The sequence below is a fragment of the Triticum dicoccoides genome, chromosome 6B (genome assembly GCF_002162155.2).
Source record: "Triticum dicoccoides isolate Atlit2015 ecotype Zavitan chromosome 6B, WEW_v2.0, whole genome shotgun sequence".
NCBI lineage: Eukaryota > Viridiplantae > Streptophyta > Magnoliopsida > Poales > Poaceae > Triticum > Triticum dicoccoides.
This window is the reverse complement of record NC_041391.1, coordinates 114,864,496-114,888,248: the sequence shown is the minus strand read 5'-3', so window position 1 is coordinate 114,888,248 and position 23,753 is coordinate 114,864,496. Positions and strand designations below refer to the sequence as shown.

The window sequence follows — 23,753 nt, the reverse complement described above, 5'->3', positions numbered from 1 at the left end:
TAAAATGCAAATCTAACTTATAAAGGATGAAGGGGTAGGTAGTCACAACGAAGGCCTCCGGCGCACGGTACCACGCAAGGGAAAAAAGCCCACCGCACCGCGCCGCGCGTGGGGGTGCAGCGCACCAGGCGAGCGGAAAAATGACCGCACCGCGCAGGGTAGAAAACGGCATCTAACCCTAGCCCCGATCCACAACCCCATGCCCCTCGCTCCTCCCTCCCTCGTCCGCCGCCACTCCCTCCCACCTCCTCCTCCTGCGCCCTAGGAGCCCCGCCGCCGACTGCTACTTCTCCACCGCCTCGCCTCTTCCTCCTCCTCGCCTTCCCATCGCTCGGGCGCAGGCTGCTGTGGCCAAGCGCTTCGCGGGCGAACCCGTCTCCACCGCCTGCTCTGGGTTCGCGCGGGACGGGCTCCCCCGCGTGGCCGGCCTCGACGAGCACGACCTCGATCCGGCCTCAGCCGGAGGACCTCGAGCCGAGGAGTGCGGCCTCGATCGGGACTCGGCATGTGGGGTGACGGCGGAGGAGGGGAAAGGAGGGGAGCAGCAACCAACATCTTGGGCGGCGGTGGCTGGACTCCATGAGCTGGCCGGCGACGGTGGCGGTGCTGGATTCGATCTGCAGGTGAGAGAGGGAGGTGTGGCTTCGAATTGGAGAGGGACTCCACCGGCGTCGGCCCGCGCGAGGATTGGTGCCGCTCTCCTCGTAGGCCCTCGCTCCAGGTCGCCGAGGAGGGGCTGTAGCCGAGTCTGCATAGTTGAGGGTAGGGAGGGCTGAGGTGGGAGGGGAAGGAGATGGTCATGGATCTACTCGAGAAGGTGAGAGGACGAAGACAGAGGGGGTGCTCGAGGTGGTCAAGGCGGAGCAGCAGAGGACGGCTCGTCCACGAGCTCAAGTTTAAGGCGGTGAGATCCCTTCCCCATCTCTCATTATCTCTGTTTTTCCACACCAAAACACCCAGCCCCCTGCGTGCGCTTCACCTTTTCCTCCTTGTCATCGCTCAACAGGACGGCGGCCTCAACGGGTGGGTGACGACATCTACACCTGGTTCCACCTTGCTGTGGCAAAATAGGAGGCCATTCGTGCAGTCATGCAGCGGATGGAGTCCTCGGCAGGTGGGTGATGGAGGCTGTAGATGATGCACGATGACGGCTCCCAGCGAGTATCCTTTTCTCTGTAACAGATTTGATTCTTTACGTTTTAGTTTGCATATGCTGGCGATTGCCTTCTATTTGCGCTCAATCGGCGTATATATGTGTGCCGGTAGAAGTGGGACCAACGACTTCGTTAGGAGCAGTCTATTTTAACTCACACATTCCTTGAACTGAACAAATACATTTGAGTTCTTCCATTTCTGAATTTATGCTTCTGTAATGTCATACCTTCAGTTTAATTTGGGTCAGTATTGACCGGCTCACCAATCGATTAGGTTTAGAACAAATTGTACTGGATCTTTGTTAGGCATCGTCCTGTATATGCATCCAACTATAGCCTATGCCTGACCTTCATGTTTATCTTTTCATGGTCATGGAAAATTTAATGATCAGCGGATTCGTCAAGGCCATGTCCGCGTCATGGCGAGACGCCCGCAAAGCATTGCTTGCTTCCATGCCGACACGAGCTGCCAGTCCACCCAACTCACGAATAGCCTCGCTGGTCTCCGATCCAGCGCCCACCCTATGGCACAGCTCCACCGTGCTGACTGATGCTGCCTACGCCATGGAAAGGGCAAGTATCTTCTTACCCTTTTATCTCAGCATGTGTCCTAATGTGGTGGATGGACTTGGTAACATTGTTTGCTACGATCGAGGACCCAGCACAGTTTGTTGTCGAGAGACGTGCAGAAAGTCTGATAGTAGTTGTTGTATTCGAGTTGATTTCTATCCCGAGAGCATCAATCTTGGCACACTCTTTGAGAAGCAAACAATATGCTCAACATATCAAATTGTTCATGAATTAAGATTTTACCATGATTACTTTTCCTTAATTTGGAATATCTCTTTTAATAGGGTTCTATTAAATGTGAACATGTTTGCGTCAAGGCTTTGTTGATGGTTGAAGAAGAAATCAAGGTCGCCAAAACTCGGGTGCTGCTGAATTGCTAGATTACTCCACTGCAAAAAAGTAAGAAGAGGGTAACTTCTTTACCAAGTCCAAATAACACTGCATCCTACTTTGGCTGTTGATATCATCCTACTTTGGCGTGCTCTCCCTCTGCATCGGGGTTCTGATGGAGGCGCTTTGTGTGGCAGCGCTGGACAGTGGCAAGAAGGAAGAGCTCGGGCCACCCGCGATGCCAGGCCGCCGGCCCTCCTCCCTCAAGCTCAAGGCGGCGAAGAGATGGTTGAGCTGGTGTTGCAGCTCCGCAGGTACCAGCTTCTACAACGTCTCTTGCTCTCTCAATTTTCTTGCCTTCCCTGGAATTCAATGGATGAAGAACATGTGTTGAAACTAAATGAGGTTTGGGCTGTGTGATTGCACCTTGTTTGTGTGCCGGCAGGGCAAGAGATTGTTTTTGCTTCAGTTAGGAAAGAAATAATGAAGTGATATTTATTCGATTCTCATCCTTTCACTATTTTGAGTTCTGCTCATGCTTATTACAGCCTGGTGATTAGAGTCAATAGTTTGCTCTTGGGTCTCAAAATAGTTTGCTCTTGGCTCTCAAATACTTCTATTGGTGACTCACTTTCAAAATACAGATTAGATGCTTCACTGAATGTTGTCCCCCAAGAAGTGTCGTGCTCTCCTTTGTTCTGAGCTTGTTGTGTGTTGCGCTTGCGTCGCTGCCGTTTTTGTGTCGGTGTTGCTGCCGTGGAGGGCTTGATTTAATGTACTGTATGAACCAAACAGACCCCAAGTCTTTTGACTCTAACCATTCATTTAGCATGTTGACTATGTACTAGGCAACATCTTAATATGTAGAATCTTTTATGACGTTAAATATAAAACAAAGTTGAATGATAATTGTGATTAGTGTATGATCCTGCCAATTCAACTGGCCCTAATAATTAATCATACATAATTACTTGCATATATCCTTTCTAATACTACAGTCTATGTGATCCCAGATTGCAATTTTGTTGGGAAATCTCAGCTTTGATTTAGAATACCAACGCTAACAAAATCCTATTTAGTTTCTGCTGTTTTGGAAAGGTTGCCTATTATACCACTATTTTTTATTTAGCTTGGCTTCAATGTTGTATTGCTGATCGTCTATTTACACACCAAAAAACCATATTAGAATGCAGACAATTAAATGATTCTGCCCGTGCTATCAAAGTGGCCTCTCAGACTGAAGAAGGTGCCACTGCTGAAAATATTGTTCAGCCTGCATCCGTGCTAAATGTTCGTGCCTATGCTTAATATGCAGATATCATACCCATTTTGCATAGATCATGCTTGATGTACAATGATCTTTGATAACACCAAATTATACAGGTTGGAGAGGAAACTGAAAGTGCATCTGCTGAGGATCCAAAGAACATGCTTCCTGACCCCTCTAAGACCAAAAGGTGAAAACCCCTCCTATAGAACAAATTAGATTGTTGTGTTAGATTATGGAACGGCTCCTGCTTTGGTATATGCATTTGATCTCTACTTTTTCTAATATAAGTTCTAAGGTTCAGCTATTTTTCTGCTTGCTTCTTGGTCACAACAATTACAAATTTACTGAGTGCGGGTTTGTTACCAGGCTCAATTCCTGTTCTGTACCTCACTGATATATGCAGATTAATCACTTACTCACAAAAAAAACACAGCCTTTTACTATTTAGTTACTCGCTAATAAATTGCAGAATAGATGCCTAAACAGTAATACTACCCTCCCATTTAGGAATTTACGAAGCCTTCCCTTCTTTACAATGAAAAACATTGTTCCCTTTGTATGTTGACTATGTTTTCTCTCTTCACTGATGCGTCTAATGCTGTTTGATCAGACTTTTCTTTCTAGATTCATGAGAGGGTCAGTAAAATATATATGTACCTTCAGCATTTTTATGTGTATTACCATTTCTTTCCTGTTGCATGCGCCTGCCAATTGATTATCTATGGAGTTGGTTTCCTATGTGCTAGGGTTCAATGAGTCTTCTGTTTGTTTATGTTGTCTTGCAATTTTTGTGTCTAATCTTTATGCACTTCCTGTGTATACAACATTCTGAAGATCTAGCCTTTATCACCAGGAACAAAGTTGTTAATGTGTCATTGTTTTTGCTAATTGATCAAATTTAGAACAGGCAATGCCGCCAAGGGAGTTGGCGCACCAAAGAAAGCGAGGCAGTAGTTCTTCCATGGAGCACTTCTTCCATGCCGTTATCTAGATATGTACATACGGTACGACTAAGGTTTCTTTGGTTCTACTTATTCTGCAACTGTGATTAATGGTATGGTGCAGTATGCTAATAACTGTAATATCTCTTCTTTGTCAAGGTATCTTCTATATTCTGCTTGCTTATCAAGCGAAGTCTATGCTGGAAGGGTATCATGCTGACCATTAATTGAATTTCTCTTACAGAAACCAATATTAATTTATTCAGAGAACATCCTTATTTTTATTTGTGAGATAATTAAAAAAGATGTTTATCTTTCCGAGCGACATCGGACATCCTATAATTTTGAGCACCGCCTCGAAGCAACCAGAAATAGTTTCTGGTAGACTTTGGTCAATGTATCCTGGCCTGCATGCTTTGGTTGTTACGAAAACAGCCACCTTTTGTTTCGCATCAATGAGACCAATATCTTTCCCCTTTCGGAGAACTCCGAGCAAGCTATATATAAACTTTAGTCTTCCCCTGCTGCTTCTATGGTGAAAAGTACTGTGTAATGTAGTCTATCATCTTTAGATTATATTGTTCTCTTTGTAGTGAAAAGCGGTTTATCACCGCTTATTGTATATATATGTGAAGAACTCTTCTGCTACTGTTTCCTGAAAACTATGACTCAAGAAACAAGCTTCCTTTTATGCATGCTTTTGCTTCAATGCTTTCATCAGAGCTTCCCCCTGATCACGTCTTCCGATCACAGTGTATGCAATAAATTAAAAGCAATTACATTCCTGTTTATTTTACAAACGCTCTTCAACAACAACTACATCTGCAGAAAGTCAAGATTACTTTCCTACATGACTTAGTGCATCGTTTTCAATCTTATGTGCTCACTACATATAGTATATGAGCTATTCTTTTCATGCAACAAATATATTAATGCATTCTCTCACAATAATTGGCTTACATTCGGCCTTTGCGCCATTGGCGCAACGAGTCATCTAGTATATGAAAACAGCGTGGAGAGAAGCCAACCTGGAGCGTGTCGTGACATCTTACTTAGCTCTGCTGGTGCTTTGCAGATTTGGTGTTGCCGTAAGGATGTAATTTCCGAGCATAAGCTGCGCGTTTCTCCTTTACAGACTGTTCATAAAGCCGCTGCGTTGCTCTTGCAGTGGTTGCCTCTCTTATACAGGCAAAGCGTAAAGACGCGCTGATGGTGTTGAAAGGAAAGCTTCAGTCCTTATGTTTTGTGAGTCTTTGTTGCGCCTGCGTGCGCCGGAGGCGGATGCTTGATGCAAGTGTGCCTGGGAACCCTGTATGTGTCTTGGATGTTTGGTTCTCTCGGGCCTTCGTTGGTCTGTAAGAGTTGACGTTGGGTACCCGCTCATTGCCCAAGCTTAAACCTTTGCTTTTTATAAAGGAGGGCCTGATGGCCTTTCTTCTAAAAAGTGCTTTGCAAATTGTGGATTCTTTGCTGCAGCCGGAGACTAATGTCTCCTTGCACTCCGTTCCCCTTCTGTGGAATCTTTGGAAGTCGCGCAATGCTGTCGTTGCTGGAGTGCCTGGCTCCTCTGCCTGCTGCGGTCTCCACTTCAGCACTGCGCTAGGTAATTGAGTTTACTAATCATCTTTTTTATCGAGCATAATAGTTCTTATGCCCTTGTACATAGGAGTATGAAACAATGTATATATCTTTTGCAGGAGCAGGCAAACTGGTATCATTATGTACTGATCACTGTATAAAACAATGTATTGATCAGGAGCCATCTGAAGATTTTCTGAAGATCAACATCGATGGCTCCTGCCAGGAGACAAGTACAGGGGCTGCTGGGGCTTCTGCGCCCGTGGTCCATCTAGGGATGTAAATGGCAAATAGATGGTGTCTGCAAGTCCCGTTTAGTTAGCTTTACCTAGCTCCATAGTTCATTTTCGCAGAAAATAAAATAAAATTTTAAATTGTTCGATTATATAGTGGGTTTAAACGGGATTAAATGGGACCCGGTTGACATCCCTGGGTCCATCTGCCAGGCTCCCGTCTAATTCATCGTTTGCTCGAGGCTCTCCACGTGGACATGATGACCTGCCTGAGGGCAATTGAGTTTGCGGTTGAAGTTGGAATGGGTTGCATCATTACGGACACGGATGCTTATGTGCTCCTGGTCGCTCTCCAGTCAAACGAATATGATGCATCACGCCATGGCGGCGAAATACCTCTCTGTTCCATAGATTTATTTTGATTTCGAGATCCTGCAGTGTAAGCACGTGCGTAATTTGGCAGCTCATGCCTTAGCTACCCGTGGAGCTCATATGGCTCCTGGTGCTACCTTGTAGGGGCACGATCATATATACTTCCTCCGTTCCAAATTACTCGTCGCTGAAATGGATGCATCTAGAACTAAAATACATGTAGATACATCCATACGTGCGACAAGTAATTCTGAACGGAGGGAGTAATAGTTTCAGAAAGCATATCACCGTACCATCTCCGCAACGGAAATGCATCACTCAGTCGGAATGCATATCACCGTATAAGATTCAGTATTATTTGAATCTTTTGTTTACAAAACATGCAGCGGATCTGTTGCGGTTTTTTAGTTTAGGGTTCAGACAAATCTACGCGAAGTAGTTGATGTCTTTGTGTTGCGAATTCAGGGCCCTCTTCCGCGTGATATCCAGCTCTGCTTGCTTCCTTCTGTTGGAAAGTTTGTTCTGTCTCCGACGTATCTAGCATACGCATACCCGAGCAAGTTTGCAACATGCTCAGAGAGGAACATGCAGAAACCAGAAAGGTCGAGCATACTAGAGTTCTGAATCCAGCGAAGCACAAGTGTCAATACAGGTAGAATGGCGTTTGATTTTTGGAGCGAGATCCACTTCGCACACACACCCTGAATTCCCTCTGCCTCCCAAGCCGAACCCATGAACATGAAAAGAGATACACTCAAAATGTCCATGAGCTAGGAAAGCCTACGCGAGAAGGGAGAAGAGGCTTGGGTGTTGCCTTGTATTGGCTCCTAGTGCCACCTTGTATTGGCACGATCAGCTCTCTGACTTTATATCTTCTCATCTCATGTAGTGGCCAGCGATTTGGTGGTGTTAGAAGGGAGAGAGAGGATTGGTGGAATAGTTCAATGTATTGCTTGAGTCTCGTGGGCATATATATAGGAGTACATGATCTGCGTGGAGTACAAGGCAAGCCAGAATATTTTCTAGTCTAACCTATGTTTCCAAATACAATCACGTTACTCAACATTCCCCCGCAGTCACAACGGTAGAGACGCAGACGGTGAGACTAGAGAAGAATCCAAAGGCAAGCCGACGGACCCCCCCCCCCCCCACACACACAGTCGTAACAGTCGGCGCATCGCGAAGTCGTGGCTGGAGTGGAAACCAACAAGGTTGCTCAAGCAGGCGGTAGCCCTTTGTGCCGTTTGTCGATGTAGCCAAGAGCGTGGGTGATGGAGCCGTGGTCGAGGTAGCCATGCGAAGAATGCCGTGGTCGATGTCGAGTCGGGGTGGCCGGTGTCGAGGAAGTCACCGTGGAGCCGTGGCCGCAAGAGAGCGCCGAGTTAGCATGTGTGCAGTTGTGTCGAAGTAGGGGTGTGCCGGGAAGAAAATGTTGTCGACGACGTGTCGCGGCGGGTTTGCCAAGCCCGGGAACACATCGTGGACGAAGGTACGCACCGGTGTTGCCAGCACCGGGCATGCGTAGACGGACGAAGACGAAGTTGACGAAGCGCCGACCAGGCTTGCCAGGCCCGGAGACACGTCGTGGATGAAGGCACGCATCGGTGTTGTCAGGACCGGGCATGCGTAGATGAGGGACCTGCACGAGCTGTACGCCATGTCAGAGAAGTCGGAGGGGCCAGCAGAGAAGAACTCGACGACGATTGCGGCGTCCATCGGTGCGGGGCCGATGTCACCAACGGTGGTCGGAGTAGACGAAGTGGTCATGGTAGATGACGGCGACGCTGGCAACGGGCTGGTGCTTGGACGAAGACGAAGGGGGTGGACGGGCGGCAGCGGCGGCTATGAAGGTAGCGGTCAAAGAAGAGCGGCGGCGGCGACGGCTAGGTTAGGAGTGCGGTGGTGGTGCTCGAAGTAGGCAAAGAACCCTGACAGCGTGACGAAGACCGGCGCGGACGGTGGCGTTCCCGCGCCAAGGGAGACGGCGCGGCGCATACCACAGGAGGTCGACGCGCGGTGACGACGGAGTGGGCCGCGGGCCGTGGCGCTATGGCCCGAAGGGGCGACGCAGCGGCGGCGGGCAGGTCAGGGTGATGGCAGGACCTCGGGGCGGCAGCGGGAACCGCGGGCCGCGGTGCTACAGCCCGAAGGGGCCGACGCAACGGCGGAGCGCGGGTCGGTGCAACCGCGGGGACGCCCTCGGGGCAGCGGCGGGGACCGCGTATCGCGACACTACGACCTAAAGGGGCGACGCAGCGGCGACGCACGAGTCGATGCAGCCGTGAGGAGAACCACGGGGCGGCGGCGCTGCGGCCCGACGGGGCGACGCAGGGCAGTCGTATGCTCGATCGGCGGAGAGGCGCGCGGTACTCGGGATGATCTTCATGGGACCTGTGGAGGCGCGCGTCACCAACGGGCCAGGTCGGTCGCGCGACGTAGAGGATGTTGGAAATATGCCCTAGAGGCAATAATAAATTGATTATTATTATATTTCCTTGTTCATGATAATCATTTATTATCCATGCTAGAATTGTATTGATAGGAAACTCAGATACATGTGTGGATACATAGACAACACCATGTCCCTAGTAAGCCTCTAGTTGACTAGCTCGTTGATCAATAGATGGTTACGGTTTCCTGACCATGGACATTGGATGTCGTTGATAACGGGATCACATCATTAGGAGAATGATGTGATGGACAAGACCCAATCCTAAGCCTAGCACAAGATCATGTAGTTCGTATGCTAAAGCTTTTCTAATGTCAAGTATCATTTCCTTAGACCATGAGATTGTGCAACTCCCGGATACCGTAGGAGTGCTTTGGGTGTGCCAAACGTCACAACGTAACTGGGTGGCTATAAAGGTACACTACGGGTATCTCTGAAAGTGTCTGTTGGGTTGGCACGAATCGAGATTGGGATTTTGTCACTCCGTGTAAACGGAGAGGTATCTCTGGGCCCACTCGGTAGGACATCATCATAATGTGCACAATGTGACCAAGGGGTTGATCACGGGATGATGTGTTACGGAACGAGTAAAGAGACTTGCCGGTAACGAGATTGAACAAGGTATCGGTATACCGACGTGATCTTGACGTGAGCACATGCCTTGACGTGATCTTGAAGGTGTTCAAGATGGATCAGTCAAAGAAGGAGTTCTTGCCTGAGTTGTAAGGTATGAAGTTAAGACTTAAAGCTCGACCATGGCAGAATAGAGAGAAAGGAACGAAGGTCGTCCCCTATGCTTAAGACATAGGCTCTACAGTATGCTATGCTGTGTACCGCACCTGAAGTGTGCTTTACCATGAGTCAGTCAAGGGGTACAAGAGTGATCCAAGAATGGATCACAGGACAGCGGTCAAAGTTATCCTTAGTAACTAGTGGACTAAGGAATTTTCTCAATTATGGAGGTGGTAAAAGAGTTCGTCGTAAAGGGTTACGTCGATGCAAGCTTAACACCTATCCGGATAGCTCTGAGTAGAGATACCGGATACGTATAATGGAGCAACAATTTAGAATAGCTCCAAGTAGAACAGTTATTTGGAATAGCTCCAAATAGAACGTGGTAGCTGCATCTAGGAGATGACATAGAGATTTGTAAAGCACACACGGATCTGAAAGGTTCAGACCCATTGACTAAAACCTCTCTCACAAGCAACATGATCAAACCTAAAACTCTTGGGTATTAGTCACATGGCGATGTGACCTGTGAGTGTTAATCACATATCGATGTGAACTAGATTATTGACTCTAGTGCAAGTGGGAGACTGTTGGAAATATGCCCTAGAGGCAATAATAAATTGATTATTATTATATTTCCTTGTTCATGATAATCGTTTATTATCCATGCTAGAATTGTATTGATAGGAAACTCAGATACATGTGTGGATACATAGACAACACCATGTCCCTAGTAAGCCTCTAGTTGACTAGCTCGTTAATCAATAGATGGTTACGGTTTCCTGACCATGGACATTGGATGTCGTTGATAACGGGATCACATCATTAGGAGAATGATGTGATGGACAAGACCCAATCCTAAGCCTAGCACAAGATCATGTAGTTCGTATGCTAAAGCTTTTTTAATGTCAAGTATCATTTCCTTAGACCATGAGATTGTGCAACTCCCGGATACCGTAGGAGTGCTTTGGGTGTACCAAACGTCACAACGTAACTGGGTGGCTATAAAGGTACACTACGGGTATCTCTGAAAGTGTCTGTTGGGTTGGCACGAATCGAGATTGGGATTTTGTCACTCCGTGTAAACGGAGAGGTATCTCTGGGCCCACTCGGTAGGACATCATCATAATGTGCACAATGTGACCAAGGGGTTGATCACGGGATGATGTGTTACGGAACGAGTAAAGAGACTTGCCGGTAACGAGATTGAACAAGGTATCGGTATACCGACGATCGAATCTCGGGCAAGTACCATACCGCTAGACAAAGGGAATTGTATACGGGATTGATTGAGTCCTTGACATCGTGGTTCATCCGATGAGATCATCGTGGAACATGTGGGAGCCAACATGGGTATCCAGATCCCGCTGTTGGTTATTGATCGGAGAACATCTCGGTCATGTCTACATGTCTCCCGAACCCGTAGGGTCTACACACTTAAGGTTCGATGACGCTAGGGTTATAAAGGAAGTTTGTATGTGGTTACCGAATGTTGTTCGGAGTCCCGGATGAGATCCCGGACGTCACGAGGAGTTCCGGAATGGTCCGGAGGTAAAGATTTATATATAGGAAGTCCTGTTTCGGCCATCGGGACAAGTTTCGGGGTCATCGGTATTGTACCGGGACCACCGGAAGGGTCCCGGGGGCCCACCGGGTGGGGCCACCTGCCCCGGGGGGCCACATGGGCTGTAGGGGGTGCGCCTTGGCCTACATGGGCCAAGGGCACCAGCCCCAAGAGGCCCATGCGCCAAGAGAAGAGAAAAAGGGGAGAGTCCTAAAGGGGGAAGGCACCTCCGAGGTGCCTTGGGGAGGATGGACTCCTCCCCACCCTTAGCCGCACCCTTCCTTGGAGGAAGGGGCAAGGCTGCGCCCTCCCCCTCTCCCTTGGCCCTATATATAGTGGGGAAAAGGAGGAGCAATCAGACCTAAGGCCTTTGGTTGCCTCCCTCCCTCCCGTGACACCTCCTCCTCTCCCGTAGGCGCTTGGCGAAGCCCTGCAGGATTGCCACGCTCCTCCATCACCACCACGCCGTTGTGCTGCTGCTGGATGGAGTCTTCCTCAACCTCTCCCTCTCTCCTTGCTGGATCAAGGCGTGGGAGACATCGTCGAGCTGTACGTGTGTTGAACGCGGAGGTGCTGTCCGTTCGGCACTAGATCATCGGTGATCTGAATCACGACGAGTACGACTCCATCAACCCCGTTCACTTGAACGCTTCCGCTTAGCGATCTACAAGGGTATGTAGATGCACTCTCCTTTCTACTCGTTGCTGGTCTCTCCATAGATAGATCTTGGTGATACGCGTAGGAAAATTTTGAATTTCTGCTACGTTCCCCAACAGTGGCATCATGAGCTAGGTCTATTGCGTAGATTCTTTGCACGAGTAGAACACAAAGTAGTTGTGGGCGTCGATATTGTTCAATATGCTTGCCGTTACTAGTCTTATCTTGATTCGGCGGCATCGTGGGATGAAGCGGCCCGGACCAACCTTACACGTACGCTTACGTGAGACCGGTTCCACCGACAAACATGCACTAGTTGCATAAGGTGGCTGGCGGGTGTCTGTCTCTCCCACTTTAGTCGGATCGGATTCGATGAAAAGGGTCCTTATGAAGGGTAAATAGCAATTGGCATATCACGTTGTGGTTCTTGCGTAGGTAAGAAACGTTCTTGCTAGAAACCCATAGCAGCCACGTAAAACATGCAAACAACAATTAGAGGACGTCTAACTTGTTTTTGCAGGGTATGCTTCGTGATGTGATATGGCCAAAAGGATGTGATGAATGATATATGTGATGTATGAGATTGATCATGTTCTTGTAATAGGAATCACGACTTGCATGTCGATGAGTATGACAACCGGCAGGAGCCATAGGAGTTGTCTTTATTTATTTGTGACCTGCGTGTCAACTTAAACGTCATGTAATTACTTTACTTTATTGCTAACCGTTAGCCATAGTAGTAGAAGTAATAGTTGGCGAGACAACTTCATGAAGACACGATGATGGAGATCATGATGATGGAGATCATGGTGTCATGCCGGTGACGATGATGATCATGGAGCCCCGAAGATGGAGATCAAAAGGAGCAAAGTGATATTGGCCATATCATGTCACTATTTGATTGCATGTGATGTTTATCATGTTTATACATCTTATTTGCTTAGAACGACGGTAGTAAATAAGATGATCCCTTACAACAATTTCAAGAAGTGTTCTCCCCTAACTGTGCACCGTTGCGACAGTTCGCTGTTTCAAAACATCACGTGATGATCGGGTGTTTTATTCAGACGTTCAAATACAACGGGTGTTGACGAGCCTAGCATGTACAGACATGGCCTCGGAACACATGCAAAACACTTAGGGTTAACTTGACGAGCCTAGCATGTACAGACATGGCCTCGGAACACGGAGACCGAAAGGTCGAGCATGAGTCGTATAGAAGATATGATCAACATGAAGATGTTCACCGATGATGACTAGTCCGTCTCACGTGATGATCGGACACGGCCTAGTTTGACTCGGATCATGTAATCACTTAGATGACTAGAGGGATGTCTATCTGAGTGGGAGTTCATAAGATGAACTTAATTATCCTGAACATAGTCAAAAGACCTTTTGCAAATTATGTCGTAGCTCACGCTATAGTTCTACTGTTTAGATATGTTCCTAGAGAAAAATTAGTTGAAAGTTGATAGTAGCAATTATGCGGACTAGGTCCGTAAACTGAGGATTGTCCTCATTGCTTCATAGAAGGCTTATGTCCTTAATGCACCGCTCAGTGTGCTGAACCTCGAACGTTGTCTGTGGTTGTTGCGAACATCTGACATACACGTTTTGATAACTACGTGATAGTTCAGTTAAACGGTTTAGAGTTGAGGCACCAAAGACGTTTTTGAAACATCGCGAAACATATGAGATGTTTTGAGGGCTGAAATTGGGATTTCAGGCTCGTGCCCATGTCAAGAGGTATAAGACCTCCGATGACTTTCTTAACCTGCAAACTAAGGAGAAAAGCTCAATTGTTGAGCTTTTGCTCAGATTGTCTGAGTACAACAATCATTTGAATCGAGTGGGAGTTGATCTTCCAGATAAGACAGTGATGGTTCTCCAAAGTCATTGCCACCAAGCTGTTAGAGCTTCGTGATGAACTGTAACATATCAGGGATAGATATGATGATCCTTGAGGTATTCGCGATATTTGACACCGCGAAAGTAGAAATCAAGAAGGAGCATCAATTGTTGATGGTTGGTGGAACCACTAGTTTCAAGAAGGGCAAGGGCAAGAAGGGATACTTCATGAAACGGCAAATCAGCTGCTGCTCTAGTGAAGAAACCCAAGGTAAAACCCAAACCCGAGACTAAGTGCATCTGTAATAAGGGGAACAACCACTAGAGCAGAATTACCCTAGATACTTGGTAGATAAGAAGGCTGGCAAGGTCGATAGAAGTATATTGGATATACATTATGTTAATGTGTACTTTACTAGTACTCCTAGTAGCACCAGGGTATTGGATACCGGTTCGGTTGCTAAGTGTTAGTAACTCAAAACAAAAGGCTACGGAATAAACGGAGACTAGCTAAAGGTGAGCTGACGATATGTGTTGGAAGTTTTTCCAAGCTTGATATGATCAAGCATCGCACGCTCCCTCTACCAAAGAGATTGGTGTTAAACCTAAATAATTGTTATTTGGTGTTTGCGTTGAGCATAGACATGATTGGATTACGTCTATCGCAATACGGTTATTCATTTAAGGAGAATAATGGTTATTCTGTTTATTTGAATAATACCTTCAATGGTCTTACACCTAAAATGAATGGTTTATTAAATCTCGATCGTAGTGATACACATGTTCATGCCAAAAGATAGTAATGATAGAACCACCTACTTGTGGCACTGCCACGTAAGTCATATCGGTATAAAACGCATGAAGAAGCTCCATATTGATGGATCTTTGGGCTCACTCATTTTTGAAAAGTTTGAGACATGCGAACCATGTCTATTGGTGTATATGCATGAAGAAACTCCATGCAAATGGACCGTTTTGACTCACTTGATTTTGAATCACTTGGGACATGCAAATCATACCACACGGGCAAGATGACTGAAAAGCCTCATTTTCAGTAAGATGGAACAGGATAGCAACTTGTTGGAAGTAATACATTTTGATGTGTACAGTCCAATGAGTGCTGAGGCATGTAGTGGATATTGTTATGTTCTTACTTAACAGATAATTTAAGTGGATGTTGAGTACATTTACTTGATGAATCATGAGTCTGAATTATTGAAAGGTTCAAGTAATTTCAGTGTGAAGTTGAAAGATCGTCGTGACAAGAGGATAAAAGATCTATGATATGATCATAGAGATGAATATCTGAGTTACGAGTTTTGGCACACAATTAAGATATTGTGGAAATTGTTTCATAATTAATACCGCCTGGAACACCATAGTGATGGTGTGTCCGAACATCATAGTTGCACCCTATTGGATATGGTGCGTACCATGATGTCTCTTGTCGAATTACCACGATAGTTTATGGGTTAGGCATTAGAGACAACCACATTCACTTTAAATAGGGCACTACATAATTTCGTTGAGACGACACCGTATGAACTATGGTTTGAAGAAACCTAAGTTGTCGTTTCTTGAAAGTTTGGGGCTGCGACGCTTATGTGAAAAGGTTTCAGGTTGATAAGCTCGAACCCAAAGCAGATAAAATGCATCTTCATAGGACACCCAAAAACAGTTGGGTATACCTCCTAATTCAGATCCGAAAGCAATAGGGATTGTTTCTTGAATCGGGTCCTTTTTCGAGGAAAGGTTTCTCTCGAAAAGTTGAGTGGGAGGATGGTGGAGACTTGATGAGGTTATTGAACCATCACTTCAACAAGTGTGTAGCAGGGCACAGGAAGTTGTTCCTGTGGCACGTACACCAACTGAAGTGGAAGCTTATGATAGTGATCATGAAACTTCGGATCGAGTCACTACCAAACCTCGTGGGATGACAAGAATGCGTACTACTTCAGAGTGGTACGTAATCCTGTCTTGGAAGTCATGTTGCTAGACAACAATGAACCTACGAGTTATGGAGAAGCGATGGTGGGCCCGGATTCCGATAAATGGCTCAAGGCCATAAAACCCGAGAGAGAATCCATGTATGAAAACAAAGTGTAGACTTTGGAAGAACTACTTGATGGTCGTAAGGCTGTTAGGTACATATGGATTTTAAAAGGAAGACAGACAATGATGGTAAGTGTCACCATTGAGAAAGCTCGACTTGTCGTTAAGATGTTTTTCGACAAGTTCAAGGAGTTGACTACGATGAGACTTTCTCACTCGTAGCGATGCTAAGAGTCTGTTGGAATTATATTAGCAATTACTGCATTATTTATGAAATCTTGCAGATAGGATGTCAAAACATTGTTTCCTCGACGATTCTTGAGGAAAGGTTGTATGTGATACAACCGGAAGGTTTTGTCCATCCTGAAATATGCTAATAAGTATGCAAAGCTCCAGCAATCCTTCTGTGGACTGGAGTGAGCATCTCGGAGTTGGAATGTATGCTTTGATGATGATCAAAGATTTTGGGTGTATACAAAGTTTATGAGAAATTTGTATTTCCAAAGAAGTGAGTGGGAGCACTATAGAATTTCTGATGAGTGTATGTTGTTGACATATTAATGATCGGAAATGACGTAGAATTTCTGGAAAGCATAAAGGGTTATTTGGAAAGTATTTTTCAATGGAAAAGCCTGGATTAAGCTGCTTGAGCATTGAGCATCAAGATCTATAAGGATAGATTAAAACGCTTAATGGTACTTTCAAATGAGCACATGCCTTGACGTGATCTTGAAGGTGTTCAAGATGGATCAGTCAAAGAAGGAGTTCTTGCCTGAGTTGTAAGGTATGAAGTTAAGACTTAAAGCTCGACCATGGCAGAATAGAGAGAAAGGAACGAAGGTCGTCCCCTATGCTTAAGACATAGGCTCTACAGTATGCTATGCTGTGTACCGCACCTGAAGTGTGCTTTACCATGAGTCAGTCAAGGGGTACAAGAGTGATCCAAGAATGGATCACAGGACAGCGGTCAAAGTTATCCTTAGTAACTAGTGGACTAAGGAATTTTCTCAATTATGGAGGTGGTAAAAGAGTTCGCCGTAAAGGGTTACGTCGATGCAAGCTTAACACCTATCCGGATAGCTCTGAGTAGAGATACCGGATACGTATAATGGAGCAACAATTTAGAATAGCTCCAAGTAGAACAGTTATTTGGAATAGCTCCAAATAGAACGTGGTAGCTGCATCTAGGAGATGACATAGAGATTTGCAAAGCACACACGGATCTGAAAGGTTCAGACCCGTTGACTATAACCTCTCTCACAAGCATAACATGATCAAATCCAAAACTCTTTGGGTGTTAGTCACATGGGGATGTGACCTTGAGTGTTAATCACATATCGATGTGAACTAGATTATTGACTCTAGTGCAAGTGGGAGACTGTTGGAAATATGCCCTAGAGGCAATAATAAATTGATTATTATTATATTTCCTTGTTCATGATAATCATTTATTATCCATGCTAGAATTGTATTGATAGGAAACTCAGATACATGTGTGGATACATAGACAACACCATGTCCCTAGTAAGCCTCTAGTTGACTAGCTCGTTGATCAATAGATGGTTACGGTTTCCTGACCATGGACATTGGATGTCGTTGATAACGGGATCACATCATTAGGAGAATGATGTGATGGACAAGACCCAATCCTAAGCCTAGCACAAGATCATGTAGTTCGTATGCTAAAGCTTTTCTAATGTCAAGTATCATTTCCTTAGACCATGAGATTGTGCAACTCCCGGATACCGTAGGAGTGCTTTGGGTGTGCCAAACGTCACAACGTAACTGGGTGGCTATAAAGGTACACTACGGGTATCTCTGAAAGTGTCTGTTGGGTTGGCACGAATCGAGATTGGGATTTTGTCACTCAGTGTAAACGGAGAGGTATCTCTGGGCCCACTCGGTAGGACATCATCATAATGTGCACAATGTGACCAAGGGGTTGATCACGGGATGATGTGTTACGGAACGAGTAAAGAGACTTGCCGGTAACGAGATTGAACAAGGTATCGGTATACCGACGATCGAATCTCGGGCAAGTACCATACCGCTAGACAAAGGGAATTGTATACGGGATTGATTGAGTCCTTGACATCGTGGTTCATCCGATGAGATCATCGTGGAACATGTGGGAGCCAACATGGGTATCCAGATCCCGCTGTTAGTTATTGACCGGAGAACATCTCGGTCATGTCTACATGTCTCCCGAACCCGTAGGGTCTACACACTTAAGGTTCGATGACGCTAGGGTTATAAAGGAAGTTTGTATGTGGTTACCGAATGTTGTTCGGAGTCCCGGATGAGATCCCGGACGTCACGAGGAGTTCCGGAATGGTCCGGAGGTAAAGATTTATATATAGGAAGTCCTGTTTCGGCCATCGAGACAAGTTTCGGGGTCATCGGTATTGTACCGGGACTACCGGAAGGGTCCCGGGGGCCCACCGGGTGGGGCCACCTGCCCCGGGGGGCCACATGGGCTGTAGGGGGTGCGCCTTGGCCTACATGGGCCAAGGGCACCAGCCCCAAGAGGCCCATGCGCCAAGAGAAGAGAAAAAGGGGAGAGTCCTAAAGGGGGAAGGCACCTCCGAGGTGCCTTGGGGAGGATGGACTCCTCCCCACCCTTAGCCGCACCCTTCCTTGGAGGAAGGGGCAAGGCTGCGCCCTCCCCCTCTCCCTTGGCCCTATATATAGTGGGGAAAAGGAGGAGCAATCAGACCTAAGGCCTTTGGTTGCCTCCCTCCCTCCCGTGACACCTCCTCCTCTCCCGTAGGCGCTTGGCGAAGCCCTGCAGGATTGCCACGCTCCTCCATCACCACCACGCCGTTGTGCTGCTGCTGGATGGAGTCTTCCTCAACCTCTCCTCTCTCCTTGCTGGATCAAGGCGTGGGAGACATCGTCGAGCTGTACGTGTGTTGAACGCGGAGGTGCTGTCCGTTCGGCACTAGATCATCGGTGATCTGAATCACGACGAGTACGACTCCATCAACCCCGTTCACTTGAACGCTTCCGCTTAGCGATCTACAAGGGTATGTAGATGCACTCTCCTTTCTACTCGTTGCTGGTCTCTCCATAGATAGATCTTGGTGATACGCGTAGGAAAATTTTGAATTTCTGCTACGTTCCCCAACAGAGGAGACGGATCGCGGCAGCGAGCGGGTGATCAAGCCGATCGCGCACGAGGTCGGTGACGCCGCTCGGTGGAGGAGTGGTGGCGGCGCAGTCCGGGATGAGGCCGACGACGACGGACGGCGTGGGACGTCATGCGGATGAGCTTTTCAGCACCGGCACCCGGGCTACCAAAGCAGCGCCGGTGCCCGGGCAGCGAGGCCCGAGCGACCAACATAGTAGCGGGGCCTGAGCTGAGGTAACCGATGAGTCTGACGCAGTCATCCCAACACAATCGAGGACGAGGCCGGTGAGGTAGACCGCCGGGCCGCCGTGCAAACACGACGGAGGCGGGTGACGTGGATCGATGGGCGGGCCGACGCGCGACGACTATGATTGGCCGTCGCATAGCGCGGGGCCGCCGGGTCGGGGCGATGCAGGTGTCCCGGTCGGAGCAGGGTGGTGACGGCCAACGCAGGGCGACGGGCGGACCGACGCGCGGACGGCGGCTGGCCCGGACTGTCCGCATCGGCGCGGATGGCCGCCGGGTCGGAGGAGAGGCCGGCTGGTCGCGCTGGGGTTGGAGTAGAGGCGCATGGGGGTCGACGGCGGCGGCGGATGACGCAAACCGATCAAAATTATATCAAAAAATCAAAAAGAAAAACGCCGATCAAAACAACCGGCGAGAGAGCGAAAAAACCTGGAGCAAGGGCTCGGGAAAAAGACTCTTTTGGGCAGCCGGCCAACACGGCCGGCGGACGAACCCTAGATACGGGTGGCGCGGTCCCCGGTGGCGGTCATGGAGGCCGACCGCCTCGGGGGCGGCGCGCGGTTGTGGAAGCGGGGGCGGCGGCTAGGGTTTGGATTGTGATTAGGTTGATACCATTTTAAAAGGGAGAGAGATTGGTGGAATAGTTCAATGTATTGTTTGAGCGTCATGGACATATATATAAAAATACATGATCTACATGAAATACAAGGCAAACCAGAATATTTTCTAGTCTAACCTAGGTTTTTTAATACAATTACGTTACTCAACAGGTGGCACCGACATCAATATGTTAATAAAGCACACTGGTTCCTGTAAAAGGAGAATGAATATCCTACGGCCAAGACATGAGTGAGGCATGTGGTGGTCCATGCAAACGTGAGTAGCGCTAAACTGTTGATGGGTTATCTGATCCTGCATATGACCTGATAAGTAGTGATTGTCTGCCATCTGATAAAACTGATACCCCCACCGATCTAAATTAATTGAGGCAGCTCTAGTATAACTTTGTACTAGAGCTGCTACAACTTTGTACTAGACCCGTATCAATTAATTTGGAACGGATGGAATAGTAGTTTAGGAAAGCATGCCCCGTTTCAAGTTTAAAGAAGAAATAGTGAAATACACCACTTAGTAGGCATTAGTGTCGAATTCAGCATTATTCATATCTCTTTTTTATTATAGAAAACATAGAATACTTTGGGAAATTAATAATCATGGACCAATCCAAGGATTAATGACAACAAAGCAGCGCGTAAATCTACTGAGTACATGTCATATTGACATGGCTGACTGTGTGGATTAGTTTCCCTTTGAAACGTTTTGATATTTGTGACACCTTTCAATTCAACCTAATGATTTAAGCAATAAAACACTATTTCGGTTTTTGAGTTTGGAATGAAGACATCTACAAGCGGCAGTTAATGTATTTTGTGATGCAAGCTCAGGGCCTATCTATGTTAGTATTTTTTTCGAAACGGAGGTAAAAGATTTGTCTCATCCATTAATTAAGGATAGAAAAGATAGTTTGTTTACAAGCACGCATTACACCACATGAATTATTATTCTTGCGAGACAATTGACCCTAACTTCTTCGCTCCGGCAGTGATCCAGAGATTCGCCTTGGTCATGATGTTTTTTTTTTTAATTTTCACTGGGGGCGGCGCGCTCTTGTTGCGGAGAACCCTTGAGTTTCTCTCATTCCACAAGGTCCATGACACAAACATGGTAAGCGAAGCCATGGCCTTTCTCGCCGTGGCCGGCGCGAGTCCGATAGGGCCTATCTATGTGGGAATCTCAATTACGCTGCTTCTGATAAAGATATGGAACATGAACAAAGGTTAAGCATACTTGAGTTCCATTTCCAACGAAACAGGGTGTCCATAAAGACACAGTGGCTTTTGATTTTTGGAGCCCGATCCAGTTCGGACAGACAACCTGAATTCCCTCTGCCTCCCAAGCCGAACCCATGAATATGAAAAGGGGTATACACTCAACATGTGCACGAGGTAGGACTCCATGCGTGAGAAGAGAGAAGAGTCTTGTGTGTTGCTGTCAGGTACTAGTGTGCTCCACCTCTATATAGACATAGCTTGTAACACTCGACTCAGTGTTCCACGCTAATATAGACAAAGTTGTCTAATGCAGATTTCAAAGCTCTCTCTACTGCTTGATCTAGTACATATATGTAGATATCACCATCAATGAGATTATTGTTAGTAGTACTATATACTACTCCCTCCGTTCAAAAATACTTGTCGCAGAAATGAATGTATCTAGACGTAATTTAGTTCTAGATACATCTATTTTTATCCATTTTTCCGACAAGTATTTCCGAACATCTATTTTTATCCAAGACATGAGTGAGGCATGTGGTGGTCCATGCGAACGTGAGTATCGCTAAACTGTTGATGGGTTATCTGATCTTGCATTTCATGTGATAATTATGACTTGCAGAGGCCGGGGTAATCCTCCTTTCTTAAAAAAGGTGATTAGTACGAGTAGTGATTTCCCGCATATCACTTCGGAAAGATGTCACCCGTTCAAGTTTGAAGCAGAAATACATCACTTAGTAGGCATTAGTTTCAAATTCAACATTATTTGTATCTCTTTTTTATTATAGAAAACATCAGAGCACTTTGGCAAATTGATAATAATAGACATAATGCAAGGATTAACGAGAACAAATCAGCCGGTAATCTATGGAGTAGATGTCATATATTCACATGACCGATTGTATGGATTAGGCTATCCGTAGTGGGTAGTATCATAAGTTAGTATCATGCATATGATACTAGTGTATAATAATACCTATGTAATGCAGAGTATCATAGATTAGTAGATATTTATTGCCATGCATGACATATAGTAGTACAATATTTATTGTGATACTCAACCCTCTCTTTTTTTATTTAGTTCTATGCCACTTCATCAAAATTGCTTAGTTGACACACTTGATAGTAGCTATGATACTCCCATTATGGGCATCTTTAGTTTCACTTTGAAATGTTTCAATATTCACGACACCTTTAAGCAATACAATGCTATTTCGTTTTTTGAGTTTGGAATTCAGACATCTACGTGCAGCAATTAATGTATCTTGTGATGCAAGCTCATGGCGTATCCATGTGGGAATCTCCATTACCGCAGCTTCATGTAGTTGTTAAACATGTTTCATCTGGACCAATCGACATGCAAATGCTCATGTGGAACATGAAGAAAGGTTAAGCATACTTGAGTTCCTTTTCTGGGGAAATAGGGTGTCAATAAAGACAGAATGGCTTTTCATTTTTGGAGCGTGACACACTTCGCATGCACACCTTGAATTCCCTCTGCCTCCCAAGCCGAACCGATGAACATGAAAAGAGATATACACTCAACATGTGCATGAGCTAGGACTCCATGCGTGAGAAGAGAGAAGAGTCTTGCGTGTTACTGTCACGTACTAGTGTGCTCCACCTCTATATAGTCGTAGCGAGTAGCACTCGACTCGATTGATGAATTTAAGTAGAACCATCTATGAATCTATGACATAAGGTTGTTTGATGCGGATTCCAAGTCCTCTCTACTTCTCGATCTTGTGTGTGTGCAGATATCACCATCAACGAAATTATAACCTGCTAGTACTATAGTAGGTGGGAGTAACCGAGCCATGTGATAGAATGAAGCGTCCTCTGCTAACTTTTCGTGTGTGTAAGTTAAGCATCGAAAATCAAATAAGACTTGCCCATGCCAAAGTTCAGAAGAGGCCTAAAACCATTTTTTCACTTGTTACAGTTTTGAGCAGAAGCTCGGGAATCAAACTGATTAGCAATCCGTAAAAAAAAAAACCGATATCTCTATAAAAGGAAAAATGATGAGCAGAAGATCTCAACTGCCAGATTCCAATGCATCAGAGAAGGCCGAGCATACTTCAGATATTTTTTCCCCACGAAGCAGAGTGTCAATAAAGACATACGTGTCATACGGGCGTTTGATTTTGCAAGAAAGATTGAACATGTATGCACACCTTAACATGCAAGCCCAAATCCTGTTCAGTGTTCACGCATGAAAAGAGAACAGAGCTAGCCTTGCATGTCTCAAGTACACAGTCTGCGTCTGCTCCACCTCTATACGTAGACAGTAACACTTGACTCGGTTGATGAATGTAAGATGTTGATGACATGTGGTTTTCCGATTTGAATTCCAAGGAGAGACGTGATTTAGGACCATGGTTCAGCCGAACCTATGGTCTATGCCGAACCTGTGGATGTGTGACATGCATGCCAATTGCATTTTTTAATCAACCATGCATGGATCCTCATGAATAGACATGCATGTCAACTGCATTTTTTAATCAACCATGCATGGATCCTCATGAATAGTGTCTAGAAATCAATAATGTCGAGCGTAGGTTCGGCTGAACCATGGTTCCGTACAACATTTTCGGAATTCCAAGCTGTCTCTACTCTTCGATCTGGTTATATATCACCATCAACAGAATTAATTAACTTGCTAGTACACCAAAGTAGCTAGGAGCAGTTGATCACCAAGATATATAGAATGTGGCGCCGACGTTTGCTAGCCATGCATGCATGTTACTTAGACATCAAAACATTAATCAGACATGATCGTGCTAAAGCCCAGTGGC

At 46.1% G+C, this 23,753-nt stretch overlaps 1 protein-coding gene across 9 annotated transcripts; it reads left to right on the top strand.

Moving 5' to 3' along the window:
• Positions 1 to 173: 173 nt before the first annotated feature.
• Positions 174 to 6,337, top strand: LOC119322502. 9 transcript variants are annotated; one of them, XM_037595987.1, is made up of 10 exons: positions 174 to 904; positions 1,007 to 1,161; positions 2,009 to 2,123; positions 2,252 to 2,368; positions 3,241 to 3,344; positions 3,438 to 3,511; positions 4,232 to 4,328; positions 4,425 to 4,473; positions 5,341 to 5,868; positions 5,963 to 6,337. In XM_037595987.1, the coding sequence occupies exons 4-9, from the start codon at positions 2,293 to 2,295 to the stop codon at positions 5,355 to 5,357; spliced, it is 417 nt and encodes a 138-aa protein (XP_037451884.1). In that variant the 5' UTR covers positions 174 to 904; positions 1,007 to 1,161; positions 2,009 to 2,123; positions 2,252 to 2,292; the 3' UTR covers positions 5,358 to 5,868; positions 5,963 to 6,337. The 9 variants fall into 9 exon arrangements, 1 of the variants encoding a protein (XP_037451884.1); XR_005155677.1 differs by lacking the exon at positions 3,241 to 3,344 and having other exon boundaries at positions 4,227 to 4,328; positions 4,425 to 5,637; positions 5,742 to 5,868; XR_005155676.1 differs by having other exon boundaries at positions 4,227 to 4,328; positions 4,425 to 5,868.
• The last annotated feature ends 17,416 nt before the right edge of the window (positions 6,338 to 23,753 follow it).